The sequence below is a fragment of the Athalia rosae genome, chromosome 3 (genome assembly GCF_917208135.1).
Source record: "Athalia rosae chromosome 3, iyAthRosa1.1, whole genome shotgun sequence".
Taxonomy (NCBI): Eukaryota; Metazoa; Arthropoda; class Insecta; order Hymenoptera; family Athaliidae; genus Athalia; species Athalia rosae.
The window spans coordinates 7,858,879-7,875,307 of record NC_064028.1 but is presented as its reverse complement, the minus strand read 5'-3'; the positions used below and the strand labels follow the sequence as shown (position 1 = coordinate 7,875,307).

Genomic DNA, 16,429 nt, shown 5'->3' with positions numbered 1-16,429 from the left:
CATATTTGCTTTGATCTTTTCAGTGCCAAATGTTGTTCTCTTGAGAAATTTATTTACTATTTGCGTCTCTTGTTGCAGGTGCATCGAATTAGTCAACTAATGAGTGACAACGTTGAACCAAAAAGACCGACAGTGCATCATATACCTATAACATGCGAAAGTCCAACAGAAAAACGCCAAGCTCCTGTGATGCACACCCCTGTCCCTGCGCCATCCGTTGATGATATGGAACCACAAAATATCTCGTTTATTGGTGAGTAAAAACAATTACGGAGTTCATCAGACAAATAATATATGTATGCTGATAAGAGAAAATAAGTCATGGATATATATTCTTTAGGAAATGACGATGATCTCCCGCACGGTATTAGAGGCTTGAATATCACTTCGGGTAGCAGAACGTATCGAAAACCGTCGCCGACCCGGCCATCTTTATCTAGAAATTCTTTTCAACCACATTCATTGCTACGAGATCCAGCTTCGCCGCCATCCTCTACGCCCGAAGTATCAACATTTGATCCAGCTGATACAGGAGAAAAAGGATTTTATATATCTTTCGATAACGACGCACCTAAAAAGCCTAAGCCTGCACTTGGGCTGAAAAGAACTTCGCCAAAAAAGGTAGGAAGGATGAAAGATAAATTTCAAATAAGTTTGAGTTTACCATATATGTCATCTACTGAGAGCTGAATTGGATTAAGAAAACAAAATAATAAATATGAAATGAATAGGAACGTACTGTTTCATCATATATCGAGCAGGAAGATTTTACTGTTCGACCTGAATCTCCACCTGCTAGTGCTGTTGATAGACAGCGACAACTTGAAGCCCAGAGGGATTTGGAAAGGGAAAGGCTCAAACAAGCTGAAGAGAGGGAACAGCAAAGACAAGAAATTAGGGACAGAGACATGCAAAGAGATATGGAAAGGGAACGAATAAGAGATAGACAAAAGGATAATGCTACAGCAAGTAGACAGGGTACCGGGATCGGTCTCGTCATTGGAACTCAATTAGCTAATCCTGATCCTGTACGTACCTGTTATCTCTTTTTATTGGTGTTTTCAAATTGGTCGAGAATCCTGATTTAACATTTACCAATTTTTCACTGGACTCGTATTACATCTAATTTCATTATCTATCTTTCTAGTAATTTTCTGATGATTTTTTCAGAACTCTTTGGATGAGATGGAAAAGAAGAAAGAGCGAATAATGTTGCTTTCGCTTCAGCGACGGCAACAGCAGGAAGAACTGAAAGAAAAGAAAGAAGCAGAAGCACAAACTCGCAAAGAGCAGGAGAAATTAAAAAACGAAGAACGGGCACGCAAAAAGGAGGAGGAGAGACAAAAGAGGGCCGCAATTCTCGAACAATACAAGCTCAAAAAAGCCATCGAAGAAGCGGAGAAAGAGGTAACTCTACCAGTACATTAAAATACATTTATTGCAGATATCTGAAATTACCAAAAGTCCATATTCTTATGCATTTCATTCAATTCTATTTCAGGGTAAGGTTATAGATAAAGAGCTTCTGAATGCGATAAAACCAACGAAACTCCGCAATAAAACCGCACCTAGTCGTCCTCGGCCGAAAACAATTCACGTAGATGCTAGCACGGATCTAGATTCAGGAGCTTTGACACCAAGCCGAGGGAAAAAAGGATCTTCATCTAATCTCAGCACTGGTGAGCTGTTACAAAATTATTTCACAACGTTAACTATTATTTGTTTATCTATTTTTTTAAGTTCATCAATGTCATCGAAAATCAGCATATCTTGATTCATAATTGACTCGAGATAGTTTTATACAACTTGATCTTAGACAGTTTGTTCAATGGATACATTGGTCACGATGTGTTCATTTTCGATGAATGGTCGGATATGTATTGTTGTGAGATGACAATCACCTAATTGTTGTAACTATTTTGTTGTAACGAATCTACGTTGATGTTGCAAGTGCACCATTTAATGCATGATCAGAATTCAAAATGGAGCAATTTTAATTTAGTAAATATCGCAATATATTTTAAATAGATTTTTCTTCGCCTATTTTATTAGTTCTTATAACGCTGTATGTTCACAGACTGAATGTTTTCTTGATTATACTAGTTTATCGCAGTACAATATTTTACGTTTTTGCAAATTTTATTTACTTCAATCTCTTTGTAGACTTACAGAACATTAAAATATATCACTACACTACAAATACATGATTAAAAACGAATAGTTTCTCGAATAACTTCAAATCTAGCCATTAAAGATGCTGAAAAAAGTTGTTGAATGCAGATTCTCTGCCCAATTATTAGACTAGACTATGATAGAAAACTCAGTAAGCAAATTGTTGTGCACTAACACACTTACCATAGCGTCGCTGATATCGCCAACCATGAGACGGGACTACTATCGTGGCTCTCAGGACAGTCTTACTGCCGCCCATCTTGATGATCGTCGATCGGGTCCCCTCTACCGAGGTGGCAGCCTCAGGGGTACGCAGCACACACACTTTTCACTCTTCAATAGTAATACATTTACACCCCTAAAACAACTTGACAACAATCACGTTGGTAATCATATCATATGATCAAGTCAAATTTTAACATCAGTTGTTAGTTGTTACATACACTATTCTCAGAGATTACCTATTTTTGCTGTGCTTTTAAACTGTTATTCGCAATATTGTCACAGCTCATTAGTAATACTGATTTTATTAAGTTGATTGTTGTTTGTTGTTTATGATTTTTGTTTATTCACTGTAATTAGATGTTATGAGAATAATTTATTTTTAACCAAGCATGGTTTGATCACAATTCTCACGTAAATAATCAATTCGATTATCGTGTAGTTTGTAAAAATACAAATGAAATAATAACATAACATAATAGCGACCCCCTATTTTAGTATCTTCCGTAGATTCACCGGATGATGGTAGAGGGTCTTCTCCATGTCGAAGTGTTAATCAGCTTGGACGACGGGGTTCCTACAAAACGTCAAGAGGTAAGTTTGACTACATGATATTCTGAAGAATGCATATCGTTTTAAATCTTTCGTACGTTAAAAAGTAGAGCTGTTTCAGGAATTCTATATTGTATGGATCGCCATGTATATGAATAGTACCCTGCTGATTTTTTTTAACAACCCTATGATTATTTATATCGACGATTATCTATGGTTATGACGGGTATGAATTATCTGAGTAGTAGTGCCTGTAGAAGTACCCTGTTGAGTTAGAAGCGCAACGTTGTTATGCACCAAAACTGCACCTGTTTATTATCTAATGTTGTTAGATAAAATGTTGAATGGCCTGTAAATGGTTTCGTCGTCATGCTACGACAAATGAAACGAAGCATTTCGTACAATTTATTATTGGCTGTACGGTGTCCCTGGTGTAACAACGGAAACGTTACGTTATTACAGATGCGCAGGAGCCTCAGCAACAAGTTAGAGGCAGGCCTAAATACCCGACTTACCAAAACTTTAAGGGAAGAAAGTCTAATTCGTTGATGAATTTGTGTGGTAAGGAGAACAGTGAATTCGAATACGTTTACCCCTTTTTATCTATGGTGCAAGATATACATATATATTTATATATGTCCTTCCACAAAGTATTATCGTAGGCTTAAATACATTTACGTGGTAGTTGCATGGTGTCGGGGAAAAATAATTCGCACAGGTGGAAGTTATACACATGTAGTATGTACACACGAATGGCACTAGTTTTATTCATCGCCAAAGTCTCATTGATCGCTAATTTCGAGACTAAACTCTCGCACCTCCCTTCTGCAAAGTTATCGTTACCGAAACGGTAATCCTATTATCAGGATATCCGAAACTTCAAAATCATTTCTCTAGAATGAGACCCTTGTAAAAGAGAAGTTACCTAATCACATCACTTCATGATATTTGTACAGAAAAATTTATTGCACATAATATTAATCCTGTAACAAAGTTCTTCTGTTACATTCGCACTGTTAGTGAGACTTTGACCTTAAACCGTTGAAGTAATAGGATTTTTATTTGCTAGCTTAGCTGTGGTTAAGTTAAAGCTTGTTGGGCTTTGTTGCTATACAGCACCGGTTGGTCCTTGTGTGATTATTATATTTCAGAACAAAGGTGGTGGCTCCAGTCTATCGTTTATTGTCTTTTACATGCTGAATCGCTGTTAGGAATTTTCTATAATTAAACTTATGCTTCAAATTCGTGGTGATTGGTTGTTTAGTATAATGAAAAAATATTCCTTTCAGGTATCAAGACATTCATTAATACAGTAATGAGCCAATATAATTATAGAAACTGATAATGCTATTACTCCTTGCTCGTAAAGTTGAAAAATACCTAGTAATTTCTCGTAAAAGAGATTCAATTTAGGAAAACAATTCTAGTCAGCTATTATACAATGATTAATTTCCTAGCCTATTGTTCCTTTGAAATTCAATATTTCATCATTGTATTTATAAAGCGATTTATTCATCAACTAGAAAAATAATTCGTTACTTTTCTATGCCATTTAGCATCAGTCAAATTAACTGACTGTAGTTGTTACAAAAATCTCATAGAGGATTATCATTGGCTTTTTATCATCAATACTTAATGTGATGGGTAAAAGGATATCGTTGGAGAAATTCACATTAGACTATTCATCGACTTACCCTGCTTTCAAATTATACATATGTTATCTCACTGTAAATTATGTATAACAACAGTGTTGTAAGATTAATTCCTGAACAATGCAAGCAATGAAGATGGATAGATTTTAATTTCTTTACTTTGATATACTTGATTTTTTTTTCTGTTACAAGAAGGTCCTTGTAGATAATCTCAACTGTAACTAACTGCCTCGTAAATTATGAACATAGATCAAAACATGGTCTCTGATCTTTAATTTTGTATTCATGTAGCGTTGAAAATGTACAAAACTACTATGTGGTAACTCATATTTTTCTCGTCAGTTTTATTCAATATTGCGATTCCATCTTCAAATATCGAGGCTTGCGTTCACAGGTTCGAGTAGTGATCAAGACAGTATGATGTATCGGTACACAGATACGGACAGCGGGCTAGGACGGGCGACTCCTCCGAGGCGTGCACCAAGTCCGGGAATGGGCAGCATGAGGCATCTACCATCACCATCCGGTCCGGGATCTCTTCCTCCAGGCCTTATGACCAAACGAAGGATGTTCGACGACGGAAGCAGTGATATTAGCAGTACTCCTAGTTCAATGATGGACTATAATGGTAATCAGCTTACACATGGATTTCGACGCCTAAATACCCGTTGAGTTTCACCCTTTCAGTTTGATGGTTTTTCTTTACAGGTCCACGATTATATAAACAACCTACAACTAAGTCAAATAGAGGAATTATGTTGAATGCCGTGGAATATTGTGTATTCCCTGGCACAGTAAATAAAGAAGCGAAGAGGAGGGTACTGGATGAAATATCGAGATCGGAAAGCAAACACTTTCTTATCTTATTCCGAGACGCAGGCTGTCAGTTTAGAGCTCTCTACTCATACTGTCCTGACAAAGAAGAAGTTTCTAAACTTTACGGCACTGGACCTAAGCAGGTCAACGACAGAATGTTTGACAAATTTTTTAAGTATGTCATATTTTCTACTAAAAATTATTGATATTCGACTCTTTGTTGAGTAACTATATCGGTTTCAAAACGACTTTAATACTATATTCGATATTTACAGATACAATTCCGGAGGTAAGTGCTTCTCGCAGGTGCACACAAAGCATTTGACAGTGACTATTGATGCATTTACGATACATAACAGTCTGTGGCAAGGAAAGAAGGTGAATCTTCCTAACAAGAAAGATATGGCGCTTGTCATATAGTTATGCATCAATGTTACGTTTAAAATTGTACTACTACGCCCGCTGTTGTTCATATAGTTACTCGGTTAATACAAGCCCATATTAAAATTAATACCATCGTTCCGTTCTTAGTAAATTTTATAAGAGGATACCCAATCGGTATTGACACTCCCATGATCATTGAACTTGTACAGAAAAAAAAGATGAACCAAAATAAGTGAACCTGAATAACTTTCATCATATCTATGCTTTTATTACGCAATTCCTATAATCCTGCATGTGAACAAAATATTGGAATGTAGAATAACCCTTACATTCGTTGATACATAAATCATTTTTGAACTGTTTCTATCGATATTTAACTCCTCCAGTTTATGTGTGTCCATACCGATTGTTTTTATATGTTAAAAACATAGGTATTCATAATAGGAATGGTTTATTATCCATATTTCCTGCCAATTTGCAGTAATGGTTAATAGCTGAATGAAGAAATAAAAACGAGTGACGAAGTTACATAATTGAAGAAAAACCAAACCTAATGAATAATATGTGCTGCTCTAAAAAAATTGAATCGTTTGACCCGCGATTAAATGCGATGCGAAATTAGTCTTCAATTTGTGTCATTTGCCAAACGCTTTAACGTGAGGAATGAAAAAAAAGTTTGAGTCACAAATTATTTTAGATATTACCTAATATACAATGTTGATCACTTATCACAGTCTTTTTTTATTTCCCTTTTTCTAATTCAGGAGAAGCGTATAAATAACTTAGCAAAATCTGATAACAATAACAAGATTGCTGGAATGATTTCATATGGATGAAACGGATGATGCTAAAAAACTAATAACATTGCCAAAAAATTACATCTGAACATTTAAACGACTTGTTGTAATCACTTCCATTTTTGCTCTTTTTTGAGTAATCTTAATTCAGTGCATGCGAACAACCAAATCGAGCCTTAGACTCAAACGACACGAGTAAATATCATACGAGGATGAATACCTAAATAAATTTTACTCGTGATAAATCTAAAAACACGTTAACAGTAAAACACGTTAGATCGTATGTCATGCTGTATTTATATCCAAAGACATATACTTTTATATCAAAATTAATTATACGTGATTGATTATTGTTATTATTTTTTTTTAATTTTCATTTCTTTCATCAAACATGATTATGATGATATCCTACTAGTTACACACAGTAAAGTATATTTATTTTCCATTCAACGACAATGACTATGCTTTCAAAAAATAAATCTTATTCGTCAGGACTCGTTTATTACTTTTACGGAAAATTTTTCTTTTTCAAACGAAAGAGAGTTATTGTCGTTATAGATTTATCGTCCCTCTCCCTCCCTCCATTTTTTGAATGATTTTTCATTTTACATAAACATCGGTTTGACTAATTCTTCTTGTCTTTCAAAAAAAAAAAAGGAAGAGATTTACGTACATTCGAAGATCATAAATAGTAAATAAACAATATTGCATAGTTACTACTCAAAAGTGATGATTGGATTGGATTCTAAAAGCTGTCTGCTTACAGTATAATTGCCATGAATTGTTATTAATTCTATTATTAATGTTACAATTATTATAATATTGATATTTTTTTTTAACATTATTTGTTCAGCAAGGCAGGCACAGAAAATAAATAATCCGTCATCTAGGTGTTACAATATACTATATCGTGTTTTAGTAAGAATAAAATAATGGAATTATAATTCAACACAGTATTGGAGGAAGATCGGAGGCCTTGTATGTATTGTACATGATGAATGATTATTAAACAATTATTAGAAATTTAGATTAAATAAACAACTATACTATGTTGTGCCATAGATTTCAAAATCTTCCCCTTTTGCTGCTTTGAATTGTATTTCAATATTAAATTTTAATAGCATAATCAGAATTTGACCGAAACTAAACGAATGAATGAATCGTCACTAACGTCAAAGAAATAAAAGAGTAATTGTCAAATTGAACAAAATTGCAAGAATCAGTAGCGTTAACATAGCGGTGAATTATCATCTACTATAGAAATATATATACCTGTAATGAATGAAATTACCGAACCTTATTGCTTTTAGTAAAGAAACAGAAAGAAAGAAAAAAAAGCAAATAATTCGAATGTCGATATACTAATTGTGGTGGTCAAACAAAAAAAATTATAAAGACTTTTCAAATATTCAATATCATTTAGTATCTCCACGAAAACATTCATACCAATATAGTTTGTCCTTGGTAGAGAAAAAAAGAAAGAAATACAATATTGCGAAACCTATTTGTGCGACATATCGAATTTTGTTATTGAAACTCTGTCTCTCTCTCTCTATTTCTCTCTCTCCTTGAATTAGTCGTGATTTATGAATTCAGAAAATTAAATTTATAAAAGTAATTATAAACCAACCATCGGGAATTCTAAAACTCACGTGTAAAGTTGATCTGCTGTAATAAAGTAGGTTGATTTGAGAGTAAAAAGTAAAAACTGTCCGCAATGACAATATTGATTAAAAATAAGACGGAAAGTCAACCTTAGGTATGTTTGCTATGTTTCATTTATAACTTACAGTAGGCGGCAACCAAGATGTAAACACAATATAGTCACTAATATTAAGAATGACGATGCGAATGTCACAGTAATTCTGGAAGTAACTATTATTTGTCAAAAAGGCAAAATTATTTAAAAAAAAAAAATGAGAATAAGTGAACCGAAAAATTCACGTTTAAGAGAAGAATTGAACAAACAAACAAAGAAAAAAGAAAAGTATTGAAAGCCAACGGAGCAAGGATAAAACTTGGAATTACCTTCAAATAAAAGCTGCTTTGCTTGATATTTATATTTTTTAAAAATAGTAAATATTATTAGCAAGCTAATATGATTTACCTGAAATAGTTATTATTATTATCGATTTTTATTATCGATTACTAATAACCAGCATTATTATTACGAACGAAATCCTAAAAATTGTCCCTGATTATTAGGAGAAGGCTGCGTTGTACGTACACAGAAGTAATCATGTGCTTACTAATAATTATTAATTAATAATTACTTCCCCATCCCTTGCGAAAAAACCCTAATTTTTATCGTGATGAAGCGTGTGTAAAGTGACGTTTTTTCAATTCATCTATGTCTGTATATATTATGTTTTTATATAAAAACCAAACTACATAATACTTGATACATTTATTAAGTACCTTTGAAAATATAAGTACTGGGTAATATTTTACTGTTAGCATATCGCAGCAAATGTCATCAATAAAAACCAATAACCCATTTTCAATATGTGATTATTTATTTGTATTCAACCCGGAGAAGTAATTACTTGTTGATGGAAACCCAGGAATCTGAAGAATATTCGCAATGCATCGAACTGTTCTTGAAAAAAATCAAGTAATTAAAACTAGAGTGTATCTGAATTGTAAGTCCCTGAATACCATCCATGTTTTTTTGATTCTGCATGACTACATGAATATATTTGTTGAAGAACGGTCTGGCGAAGACCAATATCTCAAAAATACAGATTCGGTGCAAAGTATTCTTGTGTCAAACGAAGAAGTCAGGGTTGGTCGAAGACACGTGTGCATCAGCTGTCAGAAAGAAGGCGTCGTCTGCACGTATCAAGTGGCTGTATCATCGTCTGCTTCTGATCGTTACCACATTCGTTACCACATTGTTACCGCTTACCGAATATCCAGTTTTGAATCAGTGCCAGTGATGGTTTGTTCAATTTTCGCTCTTTTTGTGTAATACAAATGTACTCAACGAATAAAGATAAACCAAAATTGAATTAATGTATTCGTGTCTTGCGAACCTAACCTCAAAGATAGAATTCAAACTTCCAAACAAATAACTGATTGCATGAATTTAAAACTTATTTTCATAGTCGATTATTCTTTAGAATGTGTTGTGAGATTTTTAATTATACGGGAATCGACTGAAGACCTTCTCCATTTATATTTCTATTTATCCTCTAGCACGGTCGTGTGAAGGTACGAACAACGGCGGAGCAGGAAGAATTGAAGAAAATTGAAAAGGCCCGAAAGGTCGTCCAGTATAAATCTGGAATTAATCTGATTTTTAACAAGGTATTGCACGTTGATATCTCTCATAGTTGACTGATAAAACCGTTGATAATTCATGATTTTCTATCCTTTTCTTCGTCCTAGAGAAAGCAGGGCATCTGGGATGATGAAATACTCCTTGTATCGGAACAGATGATTTTAAAAAATTCAGATATCTATACTCTGTGGAATATAAGAAGAGAAGCCTTTGGCGCAATAAAATGGTAAATTCTTTTCGTTATTTGTTCGTATTCTGGTCAAGAACTTTTTTATCAATGTATTGCTATTACTTATTCTTTTTTCCACTACCGTATAGGAACGAAGAAGAACGAATTGAGCAATTAAAAAAGGAGCTTGTCTTAACGGAACAGTGCTTACGAGAAAATCCAAAATCATACAGTGTTTGGCATCAGAGATGCTGGGTGAATGATCATCTTCCAGAGCCAGACTGGGGAACAGAATTGTCTCTGTGTACAAAATGCCTGAATCTTGATGAAAGGAATTGTGAGATTTAGTTCCTTCTTTTTCTGTTAATTATAATTTATTAAGTATTAGCCGAGTTGATAATTCTCTAGTAATTTGATTCACAAATCACTTATTTCTTCTCTAGTTCACTGCTGGGATTACCGACAATATGTTGTTAAAAAAGCTGGCATACCAGATGATGAGGAATTCAAGTTTTCAACCATCAAAATTGAGAGTAATTTCTCAAACTATTCATCGTGGCATTATCGAAGTCTGATACTACCTAAAATGTTTCCTGATAAGTCAGAGGAACTGCCTATCGATGAAAAGAAACACGCAGAAGGTGAATTTTATATTGATATTCTATCTCATAGGTCAGTAAATGAGAAGTACAATTCCTTGCAGAACTGGATCTTGTCATGAATGCCACTTTTACTGATCCGAATGATACGAGCGCCTGGTTTTACCAGAGATGGTTATTGAGCTCTACACAGAAGCCACGCCAAACTTTGTGGAGGATAAAGCTAGCCAATCATCGAGTAGTGATTGTGTTTAACAAGGCAGTTTCTTTGAACAAAGCAAATATTCTTGTCGAAGTAAACAATGAACAACTGAATACAGAGTTCAAGTCTTATGGAGATAAAAAATTCTCACCTCTGTGGATAGCGAGGCTTCCCCAAGATTCAATGAATGAGCCAAAACGACATAGCATAGTCAAAGTTATTCATGACGGGATTAGTTATCTGTTGGAATGGTTTCCAGAGGAAGAAGGCTGGCTCTATAAAAGTGAACTGCCTCGTGATCGAAAACGCAATGTGAAACAATTGCAAATACAGCTCGACAATTACAAACAGCTAGCTCAAATCGAACCAAACAACAAGTGGGCACTACTCACGGGAATAATTTTAATGAAGAACATCGATCCGATCAAGTTTCATAAGACAATATTAACCGATTTAGATGCATTGGTTCGCATCGATAAACTTAGAGCTACATACTACAGAGATTTGAGTAAGCTTTAAGGTCATCACGCGCTACACCGAATCTAATTCAAACTATTGATGCCAATTAATTTTCTCCATCTATTTTCTCTGTTATGCGAAATGTTTAGTGTCGTTTACACTATTTTGATTCAGTGTACTACGTGCCAGCCTTTACATTGATATTGTGTGTTATAATCATTCAACAAACGTAATCTGATGCACGATTTTTAATTTTTACAGGTAGCAAGTACACAATAGATTTCACACTAGAAAATCTCTGTGTAAATCAAAGCGATAGTTGGACCAGTTCGAGCTTGGATTTATCCTGCATGAATTTGACTACGCTTTACCGGGAAGAGTACTTTAGTTTTGCAGAAGAAATACACCTTGGTGGTAATCAGTTGGGTGATTCACTCCACCAATTATGCACGTTCCAGTCATGCGTTAAGTTATCATTGTCCAGTAATGGTATAAGTTCACTACGTCAATTTCCCCGGCTCGAATCTTTGAGGTTTTTGTCTCTCAGAAATAACGAAATCTCCAGTATCGAAGAGGTCCTTGATCTTGTTAAAAATAACAATTTAACAGATCTCGACATACGCGATAATCCTGTCTTTGAATCCTCTGAACTCCTGCCTCAGTTAGCCAACATTTCACCAATGCTCAAAGTGTACGTGAATGAAGAGAGTAATCATGAAAGTACATTGACCAATCCACCTATTGACCTTGAGTCAACATTCGATCAATAATGATTGCACAAAATCCGATTTTCAGTGCCTGCCTACATTCTAATATTTAAGTCGCATCTAATGTCACAAGGAATTTTCCAATCAACTATGCGTGTATTACATAGAAGTCGAATCTTGTACTTCCGCACTAGTGGAGTTTATGTGTACATTTGTGTACGGTCGTTGAGACTTGAAGTGCTTCGCAAATAAACATTCACGCCTAATAACAAAGACGAATTATTTTCACGTTCTGTACGCACAATCTGAACATAACAGGTGAGAGGATAAGTAAAAATATGAATTATTTTACAATCAAGTCGATTGTTTATCAGGAATAATCAGTGTACATAGATGTCAAGCACCCTGTGGTACTGTAATAAGGAAAGTTGCTCTCAATTACATGCCAAATAATGGAACATTTAACTGTTGTCAGCAATGTTCTGGTTTATCCAGTCGACAAATGAGGCTGTTCTTGTGAAAACAGATGGGGTTCCTGGTGATCCACAAGGATGTAGTCCCCAGGAAACGATACCGACATGTTCCCAGACTCCTTCAACTTCCTGGACAAGCGGTCCACCAGAGTCACCCTGTGAAATTAATAGAAGAGAGGAATAGAAATAAACTAAAAAACAACAGATACTTGGGACAATAAAGATAAACCTTATCAATTATCAGAACTCACAGAGCACATGGAGATCCTTGAGTCTTCAACGTCACCAGTACAGATGTTTGTAGGCCTTAGAGGCAGGTCACCACTGACATGGCTGGCGAGGATTGCCAAGCATTCTGAGTTTGAGATGACAGGAACTACGATAGTTTGCAATATTGAGGGCATAACTGAGCTGGAAGTAAGGGATGTCGAACCCCATCCGGAGGCCACTACATTTCCGGTATGGACTGCATTTGCTGGAGGCAGGTTGACGGGAGTAACTCGTTCATTCAAGGTGAAAGGTGTAGCGAGTTTGATCAGCGCGATATCATTGGGGTTGACACCTCTAAACACAAAAATAAAACGATTTTACTTATAATAAATAAATTACTTCGGACGAGATCAGGTAATTTTAACCGATTGTGAATTTTTTACCCTTCGTAATCTGGATGAATAATGCGAAGACTGATATCGGAATATTGCTCGGTGGGCTCATTCCTGTTGATCACATGCTTTCCAGCTTTTACGCCAAAGCTACCGTAGCTGGGCATTTCAGTAAAGCAATGACCAGCAGTGATCACCCATTCGTTGGAGATCAGAGCACCCCCGCAGACGTGAGACAAAGATTGGAATGGTGGCCAGCCCCATTGCAAAGATATTTGCCATGGAAATTGACCGGGGGTGGCATCGTGGCCGTTTGTGATGCGGCCGCTGCCAGGGAACTTGCGAAAACTGATATGGTTTTGCTCAGCGAATGCTGAAAATTAACAATGCGCAATGATCACAAGTCTGGGATTAAAAATTTCTTCAGACTGTTATTGTATGCTTACCGCTGGCGACGAGGGCAAGGCAAGCGATCAGTAGAACCTTCATTTTCGGTGTCTGAGAATACCTTTGGCAGATCAGGCTTTTATGGGTATGATAGTCGCAGGGGTCATTATCAACATTTGATTGAATCAATCTTAATTTGATAACTGATCAATGAAACGTCAGTCATTAAATCTGATCAGCAAGTCCTGATATATTAACTGGATGTACCGAGGGATATCGGTTATAGTTAATCAATCGTTATAAATTAATATTTTCCTGGAATTTCTAAATTCTCACAAGATTCGGGAAAATTTGCTCTTGCAAAAATTTAGTCATTAGGATAATCGCCATAACGTTGAAAGTGGCTACAAGGGCTCATAATGCATAACTGCGGTGTATGTTATTCATTATTTCGTTATATATACTTTTCATATCATCCCATCGATCTGCATGTCTATTAAGTCCATACCCACTGATAAATTATGATTGATTGATTTAAATGTAAAAAATCCGTAACTCCTGCAATCAGAGTTGATCAGATATCTATCAATATATAACATGCTAGTCAATTCAAAGTACGTCCAGTTTTGATCGACAAAGGAGTAACAATAGCCGAAATACCATCGAGATCGGATAATCATGGCTTTGTCGCACAAAATGCAAATTTTGTTGGTTTTTCCATCACCGGTCGGGCAATATATTATTTTTTGATCACACTAATTGTTCTATCTATCCGACAATGATAAAAATCGTGAACGCGTTTCCTGTTAATTAATCGCTACGTGGATAATGTGAGATAGTTTAATCAGAACGAATATCAGATTTGCAGATAAGCTCTATACACGTTATCAACGACCAGTGGTAGTTGAATATTATTGTTAGCTGGCGTGACGTAAAATCTGTTTATATTTTTACATGAAATTTCATAAACCTTCTTTTCTTTCAAGATTATATTATTTTTAGTGTATCGCTGATCGACTGTTAGCAGCGACCTGTTGGACGATCCAGTTAGTGTGGGAAGAAACTTTCACGTAGATGGATGGAATTCCTGGATATCCACATGGGAAAACACCCCATGAGACGATACCTACAAGTTGCCAAACCCCGTTCAAACGTTGGGCAAGAGGGCCGCCTGAATCCCCCTGTAAATAATAATTAATGATAATAAACCCGTTCGGGTAGCAATATATATCTAAAGACAGTATGGAATGATGTTCATATTTGATATTCTACGCACAGAGCAAAATGCTATTCCGGATTTATCCAGAGGTCCAGTGCAAATGTTGCTAGCGTCAATATTCGAAGGTCCAATGAAACTAACAAGAGCGTTGTAGCATTCAGTGTTTGTAATAATGGGAACAGTAGCCCTTTGCAATACTTTTGGACGGATTATCGTTTCATTCGTTGATATTGATCCCCATCCAGTTAGAACGGCATTTCCGGTTGGCAAAGTGCCTTGACTAGGTAAAGCAATCGCTGCTACGAAGGAAGTGAATTTAAATGGAGTGGTAAGCCTTATCAGAGCAAGATCGTGGGGACCTGCGTCTCTGAAAGTAGAAATAGAATTCATAAAATATGCAGTCGATTATGCGATGCTAAATCAAAAATTTTTGCTATCGCGCTCGAAATATTAGGAAGAAATTATGAATAATACTTCTACTACCTATATAAATAAATTTCATTTCATTTTCTTTCAATGGTTTTGAGGAGTGATAATTTATAGTTGCTTTGGAGTGCACCAAAATGGCGTCATGTGTACATGTGTGTACCATGACCGGAAGCGCGTTGTAAAAAGGTGCTGGTTGCGGCCTTGTTAGGAGCTATTCCTTAGTGGATTAGAAAAATGAAGAACGTTTATTTTCCTTCTAAGAATCCGAAATTCTTACCCCTGGTAACTAGGGTGGATAATGTACTGTCTAATAGCGGATGATTGCCGGTTAGCTTCATTTTCAGCGTTCGTGTAAGTTCCTGCGTGAACGGTGAGGCTTCCGTAGTCAGGGGCATCGGTGAAACAATGACCAGCAGTTATGACCCATTCGTTGGTGATTATTGCTCCGCCACAATAATGGCGAGGAGGAATCGACGGCGGAAATCCCCACCAAATCGAAACTTGATAAGGGTGCTTACCTGGTACAGCATTCTGGCCATTTGTTATTCTCGAACTAATCGAGAGGGGAATAACTGTTTTACTCAAATGTATTGCCGCACCCGAACAAACTGAAAGTTTTTTTCATTTATAATTAGGTAAAATATAATACGGGTTTTTCTTTCAATAATCGCTTGCAAATTGGAAATTTATGTCAGTTTATTATCCTGCACTTACGGCTAACAATTAGATGCGTCGCGAGGAAAGCGACACAAACAGCTGCGCGAATGTTCATCTTCGATGTGCAAAGTCTCGCCTTTACTTGCTTGGCTTTTATATTCGAATTCAGACTATATATATGTAACACTTGGGTAGATTCCTGGGTTCGATCAATTATCAAAAGTATTCTTGTGATATCGGCTACACCGCTAGCCGGCAACTAATATTATACGACCGGGCCGGTAGATCCGATGAGACATTTTACTTCGGATGTACATATTACTTGAATGAGCTGTTTGCCTGTGTGACTGATTATAAGCGAATTATTAACGCATATATTTTATCGTTACCAAATTTATTTTGTTGGCCATATAAGACATTACTTGGATTTTTTCACATACATAGAATGAAAAAAGGAAATTCATTTCAACGGTTTGCAATACATATATATATATTGATAATCGGTTTCGTTATATTTCATACATCAGTGCAACGTGATTTGTTGTGGAAATAAAATGAGTAAGGACTGTTATCAATAGATTACAGATCTTTGCGATAATAACAATAATCATGATAATCGTCAATTTCCGCAATTCGTTGTTCGAGAAT

General features: G+C 35.8%; 3 protein-coding genes across 13 annotated transcripts in view; 2 read left to right on the top strand and 1 right to left on the bottom strand.

Annotated features, from left to right (window-relative positions):
• LOC105689966 (patronin) overlaps positions 1-9,099 on the top strand; it is a 37,013-nt gene extending 27,914 nt beyond the window's left edge. For 2 of the 11 annotated variants that reach the window (XM_012407404.3, XM_012407390.3), the window contains 11 exons: positions 79-253; positions 341-621; positions 732-1,028; positions 1,171-1,407; positions 1,502-1,679; positions 2,361-2,480; positions 2,893-2,988; positions 3,409-3,507; positions 4,993-5,226; positions 5,307-5,589; positions 5,690-9,099. In XM_012407404.3, coding sequence (XP_012262827.2) covers positions 79-253; positions 341-621; positions 732-1,028; positions 1,171-1,407; positions 1,502-1,679; positions 2,361-2,480; positions 2,893-2,988; positions 3,409-3,507; positions 4,993-5,226; positions 5,307-5,589; positions 5,690-5,834 — 2,145 coding nt within the window. In that variant the 3' untranslated portion in view covers positions 5,835-9,099. The remainder of the gene's footprint in view (positions 1-78; positions 254-340; positions 622-731; positions 1,029-1,170; positions 1,408-1,501; positions 1,680-2,360; positions 2,481-2,892; positions 2,989-3,408; positions 3,508-4,992; positions 5,227-5,306; positions 5,590-5,689) is intronic. The other 9 variants (XM_012407391.3, XM_012407393.3, XM_012407402.3 and 6 more) reach the window with 9 other exon arrangements.
• An 80-nt stretch (positions 9,100-9,179) lies between these two features.
• LOC105689989 (geranylgeranyl transferase type-2 subunit alpha) lies at positions 9,180-13,058 on the top strand. Its single transcript, XM_012407452.3, has 7 exons — positions 9,180-9,536; positions 9,794-9,904; positions 9,986-10,104; positions 10,197-10,384; positions 10,491-10,688; positions 10,751-11,356; positions 11,569-13,058. Exons 1-7 carry the CDS (start codon positions 9,180-9,182, stop codon positions 12,075-12,077), a joined length of 2,088 nt encoding a protein of 695 aa, XP_012262875.3. The 3' UTR covers positions 12,078-13,058.
• LOC105689990 (CUB and peptidase domain-containing protein 2-like) lies at positions 12,358-15,996 on the bottom strand. The gene is made up of 8 exons (XM_012407453.2): positions 15,839-15,996; positions 15,402-15,732; positions 14,753-15,062; positions 14,487-14,657; positions 13,536-13,680; positions 13,141-13,462; positions 12,739-13,051; positions 12,358-12,643 (listed from the first exon to the last, which is right to left on the bottom strand). The coding sequence occupies exons 1-8, from the start codon at positions 15,894-15,896 to the stop codon at positions 12,476-12,478; spliced, it is 1,818 nt and encodes a 605-aa protein (XP_012262876.2). The 5' UTR covers positions 15,897-15,996; the 3' UTR covers positions 12,358-12,475.
• Between the last annotated feature and the right edge of the window lie 433 nt (positions 15,997-16,429).

Bases quoted from the DNA above. Each gene is read 5' to 3' on its own strand.
- LOC105689989 (XM_012407452.3), top strand. From the start codon at position 9,180: ATGCATCGAACTGTTCTTGAAAAAAATCAAGTAATTAAAACTAGAGTG. The intron at 10,385-10,490 runs GTGAGATTTAGT...TTTCTTCTCTAG, and splicing joins GAATCTTGATGAAAGGAATT to TTCACTGCTGGGATTACCGA. The intron at 10,689-10,750 runs GTGAATTTTATA...AATTCCTTGCAG, and splicing joins TGAAAAGAAACACGCAGAAG to AACTGGATCTTGTCATGAAT.
- LOC105689990 (XM_012407453.2), bottom strand. From the start codon at position 15,896: ATGAACATTCGCGCAGCTGTTTGTGTCGCTTTCCTCGCGACGCATCTA. The intron at 15,063-15,401 runs GTAAGAATTTCG...TTCTACTTTCAG, and splicing joins ATCCACCCTAGTTACCAGGG to AGACGCAGGTCCCCACGATC. The intron at 13,052-13,140 runs GTAAAAAATTCA...TTTTGTGTTTAG, and splicing joins ATTCATCCAGATTACGAAGG to AGGTGTCAACCCCAATGATA.